A 17,935-nucleotide genomic window follows, 5' to 3' on the forward strand; every position below is an offset into this window, starting at 1 on the left:
GGGTGGGGGTGAGGTGCGGGGACGGGGAACGGGTCCGGGGCGGGGGGCGGGGGGTGGGGGTGGACGGGGAGTGTCCCAAGAGGCTGGGGTTACGTGGGTGGGTGCCACTCTTTTTAGAACAAAAACCCTAACCGGAATGGACGTTTCCAGGCTTAAGGTTTGCATGAGCAAAAGGGCGCAGATGGGAGGGGGTGTGAAGGAGCCATAAGTGAGTTCTGTTGAAGATCCAGAAGGTGCTTCCTTCACGGGCCTCGCTCCTCATCACAGAAGATGAGTGACTCAGTCCAGAGGGCAGGAGGGCCCTGGACATCTGGGCCAGAATGAAAACCCATCAGCTTTACTTCTCCCTTCTGCCTCCTCTGACTCAGTTTCCTTGAACTCAGTGTCTCAGGAGCCAAGGGCCAAGCTGCGGAAGAAGGTAGATGGTTGCCACAGAGACGCCAAACTGAGCACCGGAAGCGGGCAGCAGGAGCTAGAGTGAATCAAAAGTCTTACGTGGTGTTAGTGGTCACGTCCTGCTTCTGGTTGGTTGCAGAAGATGTGGGGTGGTCTTCAGCCTGAGTGATGCCATGGGGGCGGGGGGGGGGAGGAATGAGGACAGGGACAGGAGAGAGTTCCAGAACCTGACATCACAATCCTGAGAGTGATGTCACAGCGGGCCCAGGATTCTGGAACTTGGGCTGCCTGCTGGGCCCAATGTGAAAGGTGTAGTAGGAAGAAGGAGTGACAGCTGGCTAAAGGGCCCCGACCATCCTCCCCGACACCCTAGGAGAGCAGCCTGGCTCCCCTTGTCCCAGGGTGCCATGGAGATGGAGAGCACGGCGGCTTCCACAGGTTTCCACCAGCCTCACATGGAGAGGAAGATGAGCGCGATGACCTGTGAGATCTTCAACGAGCTTAGGCTAGAGGGCAAGCTCTGCGACGTGGTCATCAAGGTCAATGGTTTTGAGTTCAATGCCCACAAGAACATCCTCTGTAGCTGCAGTTCCTACTTTAGGTACAACAGGGTTGCTGGACTAAGCCAAAAGGGGGAATGGGGCTCATTCTGAGACATTTTGGTTCATTTCATATTTCCCACCCCATTATCTTAAGTTTAGGGACACTGTCAAAGCCCTGGGCTCCTGTAGACTGGCTCCTTTGTCTTCTGAAGAGGCACAGCTAGGGCCAGAGCCTCTTCTGTCTCATTTTCAACTAGATTTCAACCAACTATTGGTGGGCCAGATGCATTTTTTCTTTGATTTTCACCCAAACCAACGTTTGGGAAGGTTGGACACCTGTAGTGGGTTTCCTACTTAAACCTAGATGACAGTGCCACTCCAGCCACCCCTTAAGCCCCTATCTGAGACTATCTCAAACAGGGTGACAAATTAACAAGGACTGAGAGGGTGGGAAGGGGGATGAGGGGAAAGAACCAAGGAAATATTTTTCAGAAGAAAAAAGGAGTTTGAGCCAAAACTATTGTAACCCAGGAAGTAAAAGACCTATTTTGTTCATGAACTGAAAATATGTGAGTACTCGGTTCCAATGAAGATATGATAAGTGCGTGCCACCCGTTGCTAAAAATTCTCATTCATCTAGACCTAGAGCAGGGTATACAAAAAGACCAAAGAGTGACTATTTTAAGCTTTGCTGGCCATACAGTCTCTGTCACAACTACTCCACTCTGCCTTTAGTAGGAAAGCAGCCACAGACAATACTAAATGAAAGGGCATGGCTCTGTTCCAATAAAATTATTTATGAATACCGAAATTTGAATTTAACTTCCAGGTGTCACAAAATATTTTCCCCCCAAAAGAAAAGAAAAAAATTTTTCCCCATTTAAAAATGTAAAAAATATTCTTAGCTCACGTGCAGTACAAAAACAAGAGTTGGCCTGAATCTGGCCAAGAGGCTGTAGGTTTTCAGACCTCTTCTCTAGAGAATTTGATCTCTGAGCCCACATTCCCTTAAACTTCCTAGAAAAAGGAAGGAAAAATATATTAGAGCAGGGACTTCTGTCCTCTGCAACACCTAGAGAAGTACCTAGCTACATAGTAGGGACCCAATAAGTTGCTGTAGAATAGTAGTCATTTTACTCATTCAATAATTATTTATGGAGTGCCCATTTTGTGACAGGTACTGGAAATAAAACAATGTATAAACATTCCTGTTCTCGTAAAGTTTACCTTCCAGTAGGGGGAACAGGCATTTAATAAATAAAATACATATTAGGTCATAAGTGCTAGGGAAAAAAAGGAAGATAGAGAGGGGTCAGTGGTAATTTTAAATAGGATTATCACTTTGCTGACAAAGTGACATTCGAGCAAAGACTTCAAGGGGCTGCGGTCTTGGGAAATAACGGAGATCTTGGGGGAGCCTTCCAGGCAGAGTACAAAGCAAAGTGCACAGATGGAAGCATCTCTGGTGTATTCAAGGAAAGCAAGGCCAGCAGGGCCGGAGCAAGGTGAGGAGGAAGGTGAGAGGAAATATGGTTAGAGAGGTATTCATGGTCCAGATCTCAGAGGTCTCTTGTAGTCCCTGGTAAGGACTTTGTATTTTACTCTGAGTAACAAGGGAAGTCAGTGGAAGGTTCTGAGCGGAAGAGGAGCATCAACTCATAAGGAGCATGCTGGTGTCTGGGATAAGACTATAAACTCTGGAGGTGTCAAAAGCAGAAGCAGAGAGATCAGTTGGGAGGTTTACTTCCAATAATCTAGGCAAGAGCTGGTGGTGGCTCACACCAAGAAGGTAGCAATGAGAGAGGTGAGAAGCGATCAGATTCTGGATATGTGTTGACTGAATAATACTTGTTTTTTTTTTTTTTTTTTTTTTTGCGGTACGCGGGCCTCTCACTGTTGCGGCCTCTCCCGTTGCAGAGCACAGGCTCCGGACGCGCAGGCTCAGTGGCCATGGCTCACGGGCCCAGCCGCTCGGCGGCATGTGGGATCTTCCCAGACCGGGGCACGAACCCGTGTCCCCCCAGTCGGCAGGCGGACTCTCAACCACTGAGCCACCAGAGAAGCCCAATAATACTTGTTTTAAAAGTGTATTTGCTCAAGTTTAATTTCCTTAATTAAGATAGAATTTGGTGGGCAATGGGCTGAGACAGAAAAAGACCTCGGTCTTACTCCCAGCTGTAGATACCAGTTTCTCCATCCACAAAATGGGAAAAAGCCTACTTATCATGAAGATAGGAATAAAAGTGACCAAAGTCAAAGTTCTTGGAAAGGTTCTCTTGACCACTGTATAAAACCTACCTTCCTCCCCCCGCTTCCTCACGCCAATTTATTTCCAATTTACTTATTGTGCACACTATTTGGAAAATGTCCAAATGTCCCACAACAAGAGAAGGTGGCGGGGGTAGGGAACATGGCAAACTAGAGAGAAGTATTTCAGTGACCGCTAGTTTCTTTCTTTCTTCCAGAGCTTTGTTTACAAGTGGCTGGAACAACATTGAAAAGAAGGTATACAACATCCCTGGCATTACCCCCAACATGATGAAGCTAATTATCGAATATGCGTACACCCGGACCGTCCCCATCACACCAGACAACATGGAGAACCTGCTGGTTGCTGCAGACCAATTTAACATCATGGGTATTGTCAGGGCTTGCTGTGAGTTCCTCGAGTCGGAGCTGTGTTTGGATAATTGTATCGGCATCTGCAAGTTCACAGACTACATCTACTGCCCTGAGCTGAGGCGGAAGACCTACACGTTCATACTGCACAACTTTGAGGAGATGGTGAAAGTCTCAGAAGAGTTTTTAGAGCTCTCAGTCACTGAACTTAAGGATATCATTGAGAAAGATGAACTCAACGTCAAACAAGAAGATGCTGTATTTGAGGCCATTGTAAAATGGACTTCTTATGACCCCCAAAATAGAAAGCAGCATATTTCAGTCTTGCTTCCCAAGGTCGTTTAGTTATTCTTTTGTGGGATGCTTAATTGCTTTTTTTTTTTTTTTTGCCTGTGCCACATGGTTTGTGGGATCTTAATTCCACAACCAGGGATCGAACCCATGCCCCTGCAGTGGAAGCTCAGAGTCCTAACCACTGGACTGCCAGAGAATTCCCTTAATTGCTCACTTTTGATTCATTTATCCCAGAGGGATTGTCCCAAGAGCCATACTCAGATGTTTGACAGATTCCAAGGCTGTAGTTATACTTACATATACTTATATATGTACCTCTACAGAAGGCATCCCCTGCCATTCTCTGGAATTTTGCGATTTTCTTTGCCCTTGACATTGCTAGTTCCTTCTGCTCCAGTTATATTCTCTTTGACCAAGATTCTCCCTGGTAGTGGGGGAAGGAGAGGGCAGGCCTTCAAAAGAATTCTAAAGGGTCTTCCTCTCACCCCTTTCCTTCTGTGAGTTTCCCCAACCAAAACAGGAGTTGGACAAGAAACCAGATCATGAGCATTGCACTCAATTGTAGCCATTTGGTGCTAATTCATGTTATTTTACATATAGAGACATAGATATCCAATTACTGAACAATGACCACAGCTTTTTCTGGTCTAATAGTCCTGTCCAGGGGCCAAGGAATGGACTAGCTCTGTGACCACTTGAGGTGGCTTCTATCTCGCTCATTCTCAGCATCCAATGTATACCACCTCCAAAACACAAATATTTAAACTGTGAGCTGTAAATTACAAAAACAAAACAAAACATGATCCTACTGCATTCGGAGAAGACTGTAAAACTGCGGGCTTAAGGACATGGGTTTTCCAGACACCACACCTAGTCTGAATGACTTTCTCTATTTCCTTCTTAGGTTCGCCTGGGTCTAATGCATGCTGAATACTTCATGACCAATGTTAAGATGAATGACTACATCAAAGACAGCGAGGAATGCAAGCCAGTCATCATTAATGCGCTGAAGGCCATGTATGACCTAAACATGAACGGATCTTCTAATTCTGACTTCACCAACCCACTCACCAGGCCCCGCCTGCCCTACGCCATCCTATTTGCAATTGGTGGCTGGAGTGGTGGGAGCCCCACCAATACCATTGAGGCATATGATGCTCGGGCAGACAGATGGCTGAATGTCACTTGTGAGGAAGAGAGTCCTCGTGCCTACCACGGGACAGCTTATTTGAAAGGCTATGTTTATATCATTGGGGGGTTCGATAGTATAGACTATTTCAATAGTGTCAAGCGTTTTAACCCAGTCAAGAAAACGTGGCACCAGGTATCCCCGATGCACTCCAAGCGTTGCTATGTCAGCGTGACAGTCCTCGGTAATTTTATTTATGCCATGGGAGGATTTGATGGCTATGTGCGTCTCAACACTGCTGAACGTTATGAGCCAGAGACCAACCAATGGACACTCATTGCCCCCATGCATGAACAGAGGAGTGATGCGAGTGCCACAACACTCCATGGAAAGGTAAGACCCCAGGGGAAGGTGGGGTTAGGAGATGTGAAAGCAAACAGGCCTGGAAATAATGGATGGAAAACAGAAGTGGCAGGATTCACTTTGCAATACTAACTCCTTCATCAAATGACTATCTTTTCTGATTTTACTTATTAAAAAGCAATGCGTGCACATGTGGAAAAAAGAAACTCAGACTGAAGACTGGCATCAGAAGTGTCCCCTGCCCCCAGCCACCACCATATACACACCCTTTCTTTCTACTCCCCAGTTTTAATAATCTTGGAACTCTCTTCACACAGGTCTACATTTGTGGTGGGTTTAACGGAAATGAATGCCTGTCAACGGCAGAAGTGTACAACGCTGAGAGTAATCAGTGGACAGTCATAGCACCCATGAGAAGCAGGAGGAGTGGAATAGGCGTAACTGCTTATGGAGAACACGTATATGCGGTGAGTTCCTTTTGTACAACAAAAATTATAGCCCTACATTTCCTATTAGCAAATAGGTTTACACTACCACTGGGAAGAATCTGAAAGCTTCCTTCCATGGAAGATAGTGGAAGAGGGAGGTATGAAATCACTGGTCCCCCCTGCCACCCCCAAAGAGGGCATCCTCAGCAAACAGAAGCGATGGTTAACAGCCAGCTGTGTTTCCTCTGCTGTCCACAGGTAGGCGGCTTTGATGGAGCTAATCGACTTAGGAGTGCAGAGGTCTACAGCCCAGTGGCTAATATCTGGCGCACAATCCCCACTATGTTTACTCCTCGTAGCAATTTTGGTATTGGGGTGGTAGACGACCTCTTGTTTGTGGTGGGTGGCTTTAATGGCTTTACCACCACCTTTAATGTTGAGTGCTATGATGAAAAGACCGAGGAGTGGTATGATGCTCATGACATGAGTATATACCGCAGTGCTCTGAGCTGCTGTGTGGTACCAGGGCTGGCCAACGTTGAGGAATACGCAGCTAGACGAGGCAACTTCACAGGATTAGCACTGCGCGATGAAGTAAGGCATTCCGCCTCGACAAGTACCCTACCTGTATGAGCCTCTTCACTTAGCTAATAAAAAGTCTAAGCAAGCAATAAGAATTTTCTTTTAAATAAATGCAGTGTTTAAACTTCTAAGAGTATTGGAAAATGTTCAACTTAAGGGAGCCAAGGGTTGCATGACTGAAGGGAATACGAGGGGAGGAAGAAAGCAATTATATTCAATGGTGCAGAGTTAAAAAGGAAAAATCACAGTGCAAATCAGCTCTAAAGAAATACATTTATTTAAAACTTACATTGAGATGATTAGTAGCTATAACACAGACCAAGATAGCTTAGGAACATAAAACAAGCTATTTTACAATGTAATGTCTCAAAGTGTCCTAAATTCTATATCTCCTCTGACTTAAGGGGGGGCAGTCAAGATTATACTTGCAGTAGATAGGGGCTTGATGCTGTCAGCCCAGAAAACTCACTATATCAACTGGAACTAAATATTTGTTTTACAAATAACTCAAAGAGCCCCAGCACATGGATCATAAGATCTTCAACCATGTAGCAAGCACTACTTTTCAGGAGTGCATTATGCAGGAGGATTAAGTTAACAAGTGCCCTACTGTATGTGCTTCACTGTCAGACATTTCCAGTAATGGTCATGGAGAGTAAGACAAAAGCCCTACAAAGGTAATCAACAAAGAGTGGTTATTTGCTATCTAATTAAATTCCTTGAAGCAAAATGACGATTCTGTTATTGTTATTGTATTACATCACGACTATGAGCTGTTTTGTTTCCAATGACCAAAACATATTATAATAGTAAGCATTATAACAAAAACAAAAATGGACTATTCTCAAGAAAGTAACAAACTGGAGTGATGAACTGTGACAGAATGTTTAACAGTTTAAAAAAGGAGAGACTGAATTGTTTCTCCAAATATTCTACACTTAAATGACAACCTATACACACCCTATGTTTCTAGTGTAGGCAGAGAACTTGCTTCACAATTCTACATATTTGGAAAAGACGTGAAATGTGGCCGATACACTTAGTTTGAGGCAAGTACAAAAAAACCTCCCTTTGGTTATGCTCGATTAGGCCAAGTAACTAAAATATACAATTCAGCTTACGTGTCTACCAATAGTATAGTGTTCATATTAGAATTATGAAGCAGAGAATGAAGTATTTACACATACCACGTCTACACTAGCAAGAAACATAAAGAGGAAAAAAAGTGTGCCCTAGAAACTGCCTTACCAGCAGCCTGAGGAGTTTAATATACAGAAGAACAGAAATCTGCCATAAACACTATCTTTCTATCTCTTCACACTTCTGTCCTACATAAAAAAAGATTTCAAAATTTTTTTGGTCCCAGAAATACAATACAAAATCAAGTAATCAAGACAAAACTGATGTCAATGAATTTTGAGGGTTTTTTTTTTTTTTAGCAAAGTAGTTTTGAATTGGCACAGCAAAAGCAAAGTTGGGTATCAAGATACACAAGACTAATCATGCAAACAACTGCAAGTGAGATGTATTACTTAAACACTAAGCTCATGACTGACATTCTCAATATATACACTGATTTTTTTTTTTTAAACCGTGGTGGGGTAGGTATAGTTAAAGGATATCCATTCTAAGATACAAGCAGCCTCACTCATATAGTCATTACTTTTTGGTATAATCAATTCCTCTCTTTTCCTTCTACAAAACAAAAACAAAAGCAAAAAAGGTTTGCTTGAATACATATTAAGCTGTCTTTTTAAAGCTGCATTTTTAACTTCTTAAGTTATCAAACACAATCTTTAAGTTTTCATCAAAAAGGAAATTTCTTTCCCAAAGAGCCATTTTATGCTGGTCATCATAATCAGAACCTTTCCAAATACTGCAGGAAGTTATTTCCAGTTTAGAATTTCAGAATGTCAGCCTTGAACAGATTTAAGCAAATCTGGTTTCTTTCCTTATTAACAAGTTAGTTAGGATATTTCAGAAACACAAGTTACTGATGTGAAATCACACATGTGAATTCAAATATGAAAATTAGGAATTCAGTAGTCAGGAACCCTGCACACATCGTCATGCAAGGAAGGAAGGACTTACCCTCTCTTTCCAGCCATGGCCTCGGCTGCCTGCCGAGTTAAAAAACAACAGTTTCAATCACGTTTTCAAAACCAGATTATACCTAAATCTTATGAGTTATGACTTCCGCCACATCATGTGAAAAAAAGATAACCCTACAAATAACTTGGTAATGACTGTCTCAGAAGACAACTCTGAGACAAAAAAAAAAAAAAAAAAAAAAAAAGGCAATCAAAAACCTTACACCCTTCTGGAGAGAAACTGGCACCTTAGTGAGCTACTAAATTATTTCAACAGCACCAAGAAAAGGCAGTTTGCTAGCACAGTCTATCAGAGAGAAATGAGAACTTCATTCAATGAGCTTTTCTGTCTTACTTGCATAGACCTCTCACAACTACTTAGCACTTCTCAGAATCCAAATAGCTTTTATTAAAATAACTACAAATAAATGGAAATTAAGAAAACAGTAGAGGTGGGGTAGGATAATATATCCTCATATAGAAATAGACTTGCAGGGCTTCCCTGGTGGCGCAGTGGTTGAGAGTCCGCCTGCCGATGCAGGGGACACGGGTTCGTGCCCCGGTCCGGGAAGGTCCCTCATGCCGCGGAGCGGCTGGGCCCGTGAGCCATGGCCGCTGGGCCTGCGCGTCTGGAGTCTGTGCTCTGCAGTGGGGGAGGCCACAACAGTGAGAGGCCCGCGTATCGCAAAAAAAAAAAAAAAAGAAAGAAATAGACTTGCAGTCTCCCATCCCTACCCCGGCCTAAATTAAATGGTTTTAAAGCAGATTTCCAACACATTATTGAAAAACTTTGTCCTAGGCAGGGATACCAATTCAGAAATTTCAGTTAAGTTCTTAGTATAGAGTCCAAGGGCTAAACATTAATAGCCTCACAGCACACTGAGAGCCAAAATTCCTGGTTGTGCTTTTTTTCCTTTTGATGTTTGATCCAACTAATAAGATTAACTATAATGGACTAGGGAAAAAAAAAAATCACCGTACTTGGAATTCACCTTCTAGAATGGTATTCCAGAATGTCTAAGAAGGTAGAGACATTCTGAAAGAAACAAGAAAATTATACTGGACCCACACTTCAAACCGTTAGAGCAGGAGTCCCTTATGTTAACTGAGTGCTAAAAGTCAACCTAAGTGCTAATTTGCCTAAAGCCTGGGCGCAGATAAGAATATCAAAAGAATGCATAAAAATAAATAACAGATAACCATAGTGATAAATTTTTAAGAGCCATAATTATGCGCCCAAATGTAGTATTCTAGGCTCAGGCAAAGTTCCAATGAAAGTCTAGGGCAACTGGATAAAACATTGTAATAATCCAGGCTGAGAAATAAGGCGGCTTCTCTTTAGCAACATTTCTCTAAATTGTTACTTCCTTCCCATTTTGAAGAAAGTTTCTTTTAGAAAGGAGTGGTAAGGATTCCATACAATATGCGTCAGAGCAAAAGTTAAACTTGAAGGCATTGTGTCGATTGTCATGGGCATTATTTACACTCATTAATTTATCTTCAAATAAGCCTGCAACTCCCGAAAAAAGCGTTTTTAAATTTTTCAGTGCCTTTGATTTCTTACTCTAGACTAATCATACTTTTCTTCTTAGAGAAATAAATCTCACAGATATGACTTCCTCTGTATTCAATCAGTCAGCTAAAGATCAGTACTCTTGCCAACTACCACTGTCTCAGAGCGATGACTTGAAGTTTATAACACAGTTGCTAAAGAAATGAAAAATACTCAAAAAATGCATGAGCCAATCACAAATTTCTTATCAATCATCTCTTCTAGAAATAAACAAGACAGCATTTGTAGATAAACAAATATAAAAAAGTATCAATGCAAACATTCTGAAATCACCTTGCTGAAATATTGTGCTTTTCCCTTCAAATTTCAATCTCACTATTGCACATACCTCCTGTAGATGACGGCTCAATGCATAAATTCTGATCTTGTCAAAACCAACCATTCGGGAAAAAAATGAAAAAGATTATCAAAGTAAATGTGCAAATATAACTGGTGCTTAAAGCATGTTCAAAACATAAGACCCTAAGACAAAGGAGTTAAAACTTGCTGGCAGACAAACAGTCAAGTAACTACACCTGGTTTTTCCACTTATCTTTAGTAAGATCTTATTCAGCTAATACACACACAAACCAAAGATGGATAAAGACTGCAAACTAACAAAAATTACCATGTATTGAATTGATCTTCCCATTCTTCAGTTTTTGACTATATCTCCTTTATATGGGGCGATAATCAGTTCATGTAGAAAATAAGTTATTGACATACTTTTTCAAGTAACAGTCTGGGTATCTTCAGCCTCATGAACAGGTATAATGGTTTTGAGCTGCACATATCAGAGAACCTAGCATTCTATCTGAGAGCTTGGCACTCGTCGCATGTTTAGGGCGTGTCGATGTATTTCTTGCATCTGTCTGATCCGGTCCTTCTGCCACATTAAGTTTTGAGGCATAGGATATCTCTGAGTGCCATGCAAGTACCGGTATGGGATTCTCACATGGCAGGCAGTAGCTCTACAACGAGGCTGTGGCATGGGAGGAAGAAGCATCCACCTCTTTCTCTCGGCACAATACCGGTAAGCTTCTTTCCGATACTGTTTGTCAATATCATCACTGTTTTTCCAGCCTCCAATAATGAAAACGTCATCTTTGTAATAGCAAATGGCCGCTCCTTCGATGCTTAGGACTTCTGGAGGTAAGCTTTCAAGGATCTCATCGGAAACTTGGCTGGCAATTTTTCTTACTGCCTCTTCATTTTCTAAAGAATAACTCTTGGGACAGCATGAGGCTGTCTGATAAAAGTTTGAATTGACCACAGACATTTGGAAAAAGCAGTAATTGTCAATAAGTGGCAAAGATTCCACATCTTGCCACTGTCGAGTCTCCGTATCATAACAAGTGATGACAGCCTTTAATCCGTCTTCAGTGTCCCGGTCCACAGGAGTGCGGGCAGCGATGTACACAAACCGGTCTTCAATGGCTAGTGCTTTAACGTCTCGAAGAATCTTTGGTGCTGATTCCAAGTTGTGCCATTTATCAAGCTCGGGATTATAAACAGTCACATCTTTAAAACCAGGACTGAAGTTGCCATGTCCTCCAATGCTGTATAGCTTCCCTTTGACTTCTGTTAGTCCAAAAGAATGCTTCCTTGTCATCAGACTACAAACGTGTTCCCAGGTATTCAAGTTTGGGTTATACCTTTCCACAGTTTTAGCAAACCCTGGTTCCATCGACCCAGCAACATACACGTAGGATTCTGTTACTGCAACAGCATGTCCATCAAGGTGATTATGAATATGGGGTAGGTTTACCCATCTGTCCTCATCGACAAAATATCCCACACATTCACTTAAATAGTCCCCTCCTTCTGACACGCCTCCAATAACCATGATCACGTCCATGTTTTGCCCATAGCGAGGTAATAATGAGACATGAGAAGCAGGATGCTGGAACGTGCCAGACTGTATATTCTCGGCCCTAAGAGCATGCCTCTCCACTGCGTCGGCCACTAACTTGACACAAACTTCATTATTGGCCACCAGCCTCTCTGGTTTGACATGACGAGTAAGGTAAGTAGGTTTCATCTGGGACAATCTGAGCAATTTAAAAAGTTCTTCAAAGTATCTCTCTCTCTCTTCAGCATTTCTCTGAACCCATTTCAAAACTGTTTCAAATAGAACCTCTTCAGAATCAACTGTAATCTCCAAGTCTGACAGCCAGTCTCGAATGAGGTGGAAAGGTAAAGTATAAAATTCCTCATCCTGAATTACTTTGTGGAAGTTTCTCCGTATCATATCCGCAGCTTTCAGAGCAAGTTGGCTTAGAGTATACATGTGAGCTAAACTATGAATGGCCACACAATTAGACAGATGAAGTTTTTTCTTGAGAAATTCTCCACAAAATTCTTTTAAACGAATTAATAGGAACCTAAAATCAAGAAAAAGAGAAAGAATTTTCAAATGTGCATATTTTATGTGGCTGTACTTTTTTTTTTTTTTTTTTTTTTTTTTGCAGTACACGGGCCTCTCACTGCTGTGGCCTCTCCCGTTGCGGAGCACAGGATCCGGACGCGCAGGCTCAGCGGCCATGGCGCACAGGCCCAGCTGCTCCGCGGCATGTGGGATCTTCCCGGACCGGGGCACGAACCCGTGTCCCCTGCATCGGCAGGCGGACTCTCAACCACTGTGCCACCAGGGAAGCCCGTGGCTGTACTTTTGAGAGCATCTGAATTATAAACTGAAATGTAAGCTTCATCTCACTTCATGCACAACACCTGAAAAAAGCATATCCTCCCAAATTAAAAAGGATTGTGCTGAAAAGTAGGTTTAAAAGCATATATAAAAATAATCTTTATATGATATATTTTAAATTATTTCCATTAGATAGTTTATATGTATTATAGATTGCACAAAGTATGTATAATACACACAGAATTTTTGATTATGTAAGGTGTTTCAGAACATATCCTTCAATAAAGTACAACAGTCCCATACTTTATTTCCACTTTAACTTGCCCTTGGCAAAGGCAAATCCCTATCCAAGCTTGTCTCTGCCATCCTGCCCTAGTCCTTTGCCAGCAACCAGCCTCTTCTTAGGTGAGGCTGGGTCTCAGTGAAGAGAATTTCTTTAGCATCAGCTACATGGTACAGGAACTGTGACTCCTGGGAGGCTGTCTGGTCAGCTCTCAGAGGGAATGGCGGTGCAGGCTTTGTGTCAGAGGTTTTAATCTTCTCTTCACCAGAGCTTTCTCCTTGAGTGGCCCAGGGGTGGGGGCAGGGGTGGTGCTCAGGGGTTTTGTCCTGAGCTGGGTTCTCATTAAAGCAGGTGAGGCAAGGCAAACGAAAACATCTGAAGAAGCCAGGAAATAAAACAACAACAGAAAACGTGTAGGATGGTCCACGTTACAAAAGTAAAGAAAGTAGTTTGGTATGTAGCTGACTAGATGTTGTTTGCTCACATAAATTAATCTGGCAGAATTCAGCCCCAAGGGTGGCCAATTTGAGACCACTGCTGAAGAGTAAGTCCCCAGAACTGAGAACATTAAATAACGTAAGAACGACTTCATCGGGACTTCCCTGGGGTCCAGTGGTTAAGACTCCGTGCTTCCACTGCAGGGGGCGCGGGTTCCACCCCTGGTTGGGGAACCAAGATCCCACAGGCCGCTTGGCACGGCCAAGAAAGGAAAAAAAAAAGGAATGACTTCATCAGTCCAGGCCTCTCTCACTTCAGTAACCATTTGCTATTGTGATTATTGTGCTTAATAACTGACTGCGATATGAAGATGAATCTCAAGACAGGCTCCCTTCACCCTCTCCAGAGAACACACCATCTCAGACATAAAACAGAGACAAGGTTGAGTGGTAAGAGCTCTAGTGGCTCTCAAACATGTCGGTGCCAGGGTCACTCACTCCTGGGCTGCCCCGCCCCCTACTTCTGATTTTTGGCAGGCACTCCAGGCAAGCCGACACGTATCCCCTTGGACAGGTATTTGGAAACACTGCTCTATGAAAACAATAGCTACTGTATACTGGGCATGTGCCATGTGACAGGCATCATGCTGGGCACTTCCTATTATCCCTTCAGGTCGTAGGTGCCTGCAAGGTAGGTGTGATCAACAGAAAGAGTATATGGGGGGAGGTGGGGAGGTAGTAAAGGAATCCTGCCTCAGAGCTGATGGGTGAGGTTGGATGTGATGGTTGCAGGGCGCTTAGTACCAAACACAAGGCAGCTGCTCAGCAACTGACATATGGAGAGAAGTTAAAGTGCTAAGTCAACTGCCTGGGGTGTTCTCTCCTCTCCTCACCCCAATTCTCCAGTAAAGCAGCAGTAAATCTGAAAGAACACAAGCTCACATGACAGAAGCAAACGTGGCTTGAATGAGTGCAATGACCCTTCTCTATCCATCTGCATTCAACAAACCTCCCTCTCTTCTCTCAGATCTACATCCACCCACCCAACCCCACCCTCAAATAGATGACCCAGTCTCATGCTTTGAGAAAACAGAAGCAGTCAGGCAAAAACTTCATTTTCCCACTACCTTTTTTTTTTTTTTGGCCACACCTCGCAGCTTGTGGGATCTTAGTTCCCCGACCAGGGATTGAACCCGGGCCCCGGCAGTGAGAGCACTTAGTCCTAACCACTGGACTGCCGGGGAATTCTCTCCCACTATCCAATCTGTCTGCCTAACAGCTGTACCCTATACTCTGCCTTCCCAGTCCAACTTCTCCACTTTTAATATGGATTCCATCCCCTTCTTGGTTTCAAGGACTTTGGTCCTATAACATCAATTTCTCCTCTTCCACTGATTCATTTTCCATCAGCACACAAACACGCTCCACTACCTCCTGTCTTGGGGGTGGGGGGGAAGACCTTCCTGGACTCCTCTCCACACATGTCCATGTGTATCATTTTTCTGATCCTCCTGACAGTCAGACTTAAATGGCTCTTGTCAGTGCCATCAGGGACCTCTATTATCACCAAATCCAACGATCACTTACAGTTGACAGAGCTGACATGATTGGCTACTCCCTGCTTGACACACTTTAGGCTTCCATGGGATCAGTCTCCTCTGCTGGTTCCTCTTTACCATTCTGGAGAACCCCAGGGCTCAGTGCCGCTGTTTCTCTTTTCTATCTAGACTCTCTTCCTAAGTAATTTCATCCAGTCCCGAGGCTTTAATTACCACCTATGTGCTAATTTCCTTCCAATCTGTAGCTCCCAGTGCTCTTCTATACAACTGCCTACTAGACATTTCCTGGACCAAAAACCAAACTCCTGATTTTCCTCCCAAACACTTTCCTGCAGTCTTTCACATCTTAATAAATAATGAACGAACTCCATCTTTCCAGTGGGTCAAAAAACTAGCAGTCTTTTCCCTAACCCCCCACATCAAATCCATCAGCAAATTCATCTCCTCTGCCTTCAAAATATGTCTAGAATCAAAGCATTTCTCATCACTCTTCCTTCTCCCTCCTCAATCCAAACCTCCACCACCATTGCCACAACCTCCTAAACTAGTCTCTCTGCTTCTGCCCTTGCAGCCCCTTCCCCACCACCTCATCCTTTTTCTCAACACAACAGCATTCTCCAAATCAGAGTGCATCATTCCTCTAGCCCAAACCTTCCCATGTCATTCAGAGTAAGAGCCCAAGTCCTTCCACAGGCTGACAAGGCCCTGTGGGATCCGGATCCATCCCCATTACCACCTTCAGGCCTCTCCTACTCCTCTCACCCTGCATCCCTTTGATTCAGCCACACTGGCCTCCTGCTGTTCTCTAACACCCAGACAAGCACCATCTCAGGACAAGCACCTGTGTCCCCAACCTGAAACACCCTTAACCTCACTTCCTTCGGTTCTTTGCAAAATGTCTTCTTCACAAGGATTTCTCTATCCATCCAATTTTAAAAACAGCTCCTTTACACCAGCACTTTCTATATGCCCCACCATCCTTCATTTTTCAAAACAGCTCTAGCAATCACCTAACGTGCTGTTTCATTTATTGTCCATCTACCAATGTAAGTGCAATGTGGAAAGGGACTTTCGTCTGTTTTGTTCACTGCTGAATTCCCAGCAGCTTAGAACCCAGTGTCTGAACGGATGCATAATAGGTACTCAATAGGTATTTGTTCAAATAACGAATGTGTAACATAATACCGCCCCCAAAGACTCCGCCCCACCTCCAAACTGCATTCACCTGCCTCCTGCCTAGTCTCTGGAACATCCATCTGGGCCCCCTACAATCCATCTTCCCCAGCAGCAGAATCATCTTTAAAAATATTTAAATCAGATCATTTCTTTAGCCAGCTTCCCATCACCCAGTAAAATCCAAACTCCTTTTCCCAACGCATTTCACACACCCTTCTCCCCTTCACCCACTAGATCACTGAGTTTTCCTTTTTTACTTCTTCTCTAAGCCAAATGAGATCCCGCCCGAGGGCCTTTGCGCTATCTGCCAGAAATGGTCATTCCCCATGTTTGCATAGCCAGTACTCCGTTGCCGTTTAAAGGTCTGTTTAAATGTCACCTCCTCAGAAAGGTCTTTCCTCTACGCAATCACTATCCTTTCATCCTTTTTATTTTATTTTTATTTATTTATTTTTTTTGCGGTACGCGGGCCTCTCACTGTTGTGGCCTCTCCCGTTGCGGGGCACAGGCTCCGGACACGCAGGCTCAGCGGCCATGGCTCATGGGCCCAGCCGCTCCGCGGCACGTGGGATCTTCCCAGACCGGGGCACGAACCTGTGTCCCTGCATCGGCAGGCGGACTCTCAACCACTGCGCCACCAGGGGAGCCCCCTTTCATCCTTTTTAAATGTCAACACAGTACTTATTACATGCGGATCTTCTTCTTCATTGCCTTTGTCCCTTCACCTGGAGTCTGACAGGGTGCCCTCGCCGGACTGGCAGGTTGCAACCTCAGCACCCAGCGCAGGGGCGGCCCCACAGCACACAGCAGGCGCTCAATAAGTATCAAACGAATGCACTTCGTCAGGGCTCACTCGAGCCCACCCTGGACACTGTCCTCCCCGCCTTCTCCTGCGCCCTCCCTGGATGCGGCCCTCGGTCGGCGAGCATCCCCACCCCCGCCCTGCACATCCCGCCTTCGCCACCTACCTGTCGGCCAACTCCAGCACCTCGTGCACACTGCCCGTGCTGACGCGGATGCGCCCGGTGTACATGTACTCGATAACAGCTTCCACCGTGTCGGGTTCGGGCCCGGGCTCGGAGCTCCACTTGCGCATCTCCACCCGGCCCGAGCGGGACTCGGAGAACTGGCCCGAGAGCAGGGGCGTGAAGTACTCGGTGGCGGCGGCCAGCACCGAGCGATGGGCCCGGAACTCGCGGCCTCCCGCACCGCCGAAGCACAAGGTAATGTCGCAGAAGAGGCCCTGGCGCCGCTGCTCGTTCTGCCTCCATGACAGCTCCGAGCAGTGAGAGCTGCACTCGAAATCCTCGGCCTCCGGGCCCGGGTCGCCCCCGCTCGCTTCCATTGCAGACAAGCCAGGCCCAGGCCCGAAGTCCACCGTGCCGCTGCCTCTGACTTCGGCGGCCAGCCCCGCCGAGCCGGCGGCGGCCGTCTCCATGCTCTCCATCTCTAGCACCTGCAGAGATGCAGCCGCAGCCGCCGCTGCTGCTGCCGCCACCGCCGCCGCCGCCATCTTGACGCCGCCGCCCCCGACCCCGCAGTCCCCGAAGGATCCGGCACTCCTGGTGCGACACAGAGGGATTCTGGGAATAAATAGTGGGCGCGGGGCGGAGCCGGCCGCCGCTGGGTCTGCGCATGCGCCGCCCCCCGCCCTAACGCGTCCCCCTCAGGTAAGGTGCAAACGTAATGCTCCCCGGTTATGACAGTCTCCCCGGGGGCCGCCCATCCACACGCCCTTGGGAGGATGGCTGTTTCCATCCCCTTAGAGAGCAGCGTGCTCTTCGTGATCGTTTGGTAAAACAAAAGCCCCCTTAGACCCTCACCCAGTGTTGTCTTGG

At 45.2% G+C, this 17,935-nt stretch overlaps 2 protein-coding genes across 8 annotated transcripts; one reads left to right on the forward strand and one right to left on the reverse strand.

The window, feature by feature from the left end:
* Nucleotides 1–95: 95 nt before the first annotated feature.
* Nucleotides 96–17,738, reverse strand: KLHL11 (kelch like family member 11). Of its 7 annotated transcripts, none has more exons than XR_009537608.1 (4): nucleotides 17,066–17,738; nucleotides 10,624–12,379; nucleotides 8,445–8,473; nucleotides 96–406 (listed from the first exon to the last, which is right to left on the reverse strand). XR_009537608.1 is itself a non-coding variant. In XM_060134556.1 (2 exons), the coding sequence occupies exons 1-2, from the start codon at nucleotides 17,608–17,610 to the stop codon at nucleotides 8,344–8,346; spliced, it is 675 nt and encodes a 224-aa protein (XP_059990539.1). In that variant the 5' UTR covers nucleotides 17,611–17,738; the 3' UTR covers nucleotides 6,613–8,343. The 7 variants fall into 7 exon arrangements, 2 of the variants coding, with proteins under 2 accessions (XP_059990539.1, XP_059990540.1); XR_009537606.1 differs by lacking the exon at nucleotides 96–406 and adding an exon at nucleotides 10,290–10,375 and having other exon boundaries at nucleotides 8,356–9,086; XR_009537604.1 differs by lacking the exon at nucleotides 96–406 and having other exon boundaries at nucleotides 8,356–9,086.
* Nucleotides 804–6,404, forward strand: KLHL10 (kelch like family member 10). Its single transcript, XM_060134558.1, has 5 exons — nucleotides 804–997; nucleotides 3,404–3,893; nucleotides 4,756–5,373; nucleotides 5,661–5,810; nucleotides 6,030–6,404. Exons 1-5 carry the CDS (start codon nucleotides 804–806, stop codon nucleotides 6,402–6,404), a joined length of 1,827 nt encoding a protein of 608 aa, XP_059990541.1.
* Nucleotides 17,739–17,935: the final 197 nt, after the last annotated feature.

Source organism: Lagenorhynchus albirostris, chromosome 20 (assembly GCF_949774975.1).
Source record: "Lagenorhynchus albirostris chromosome 20, mLagAlb1.1, whole genome shotgun sequence".
Taxonomy (NCBI): Eukaryota; Metazoa; Chordata; class Mammalia; order Artiodactyla; family Delphinidae; genus Lagenorhynchus; species Lagenorhynchus albirostris.

Coding starts and splice junctions, on each gene's coding strand:
- KLHL11 (XM_060134556.1), bottom strand. CDS start 17,610: ATGGCGGCGGCGGCGGTGGCGGCAGCAGCAGCGGCGGCTGCGGCTGCA. Junction 8,474..17,065: donor GTGCTGGAGTTGGCCGACAG/GTAGGTGGCGAA, acceptor TTAACTCGGCAG/GCAGCCGAGGCCATGGCTGG.
- KLHL10 (XM_060134558.1), top strand. CDS start 804: ATGGAGATGGAGAGCACGGCGGCTTCCACAGGTTTCCACCAGCCTCAC. Junction 3,894..4,755: donor TTTCAGTCTTGCTTCCCAAG/GTCGTTTAGTTA, acceptor TTTCCTTCTTAG/GTTCGCCTGGGTCTAATGCA. Junction 5,374..5,660: donor CCACAACACTCCATGGAAAG/GTAAGACCCCAG, acceptor CTCTTCACACAG/GTCTACATTTGTGGTGGGTT.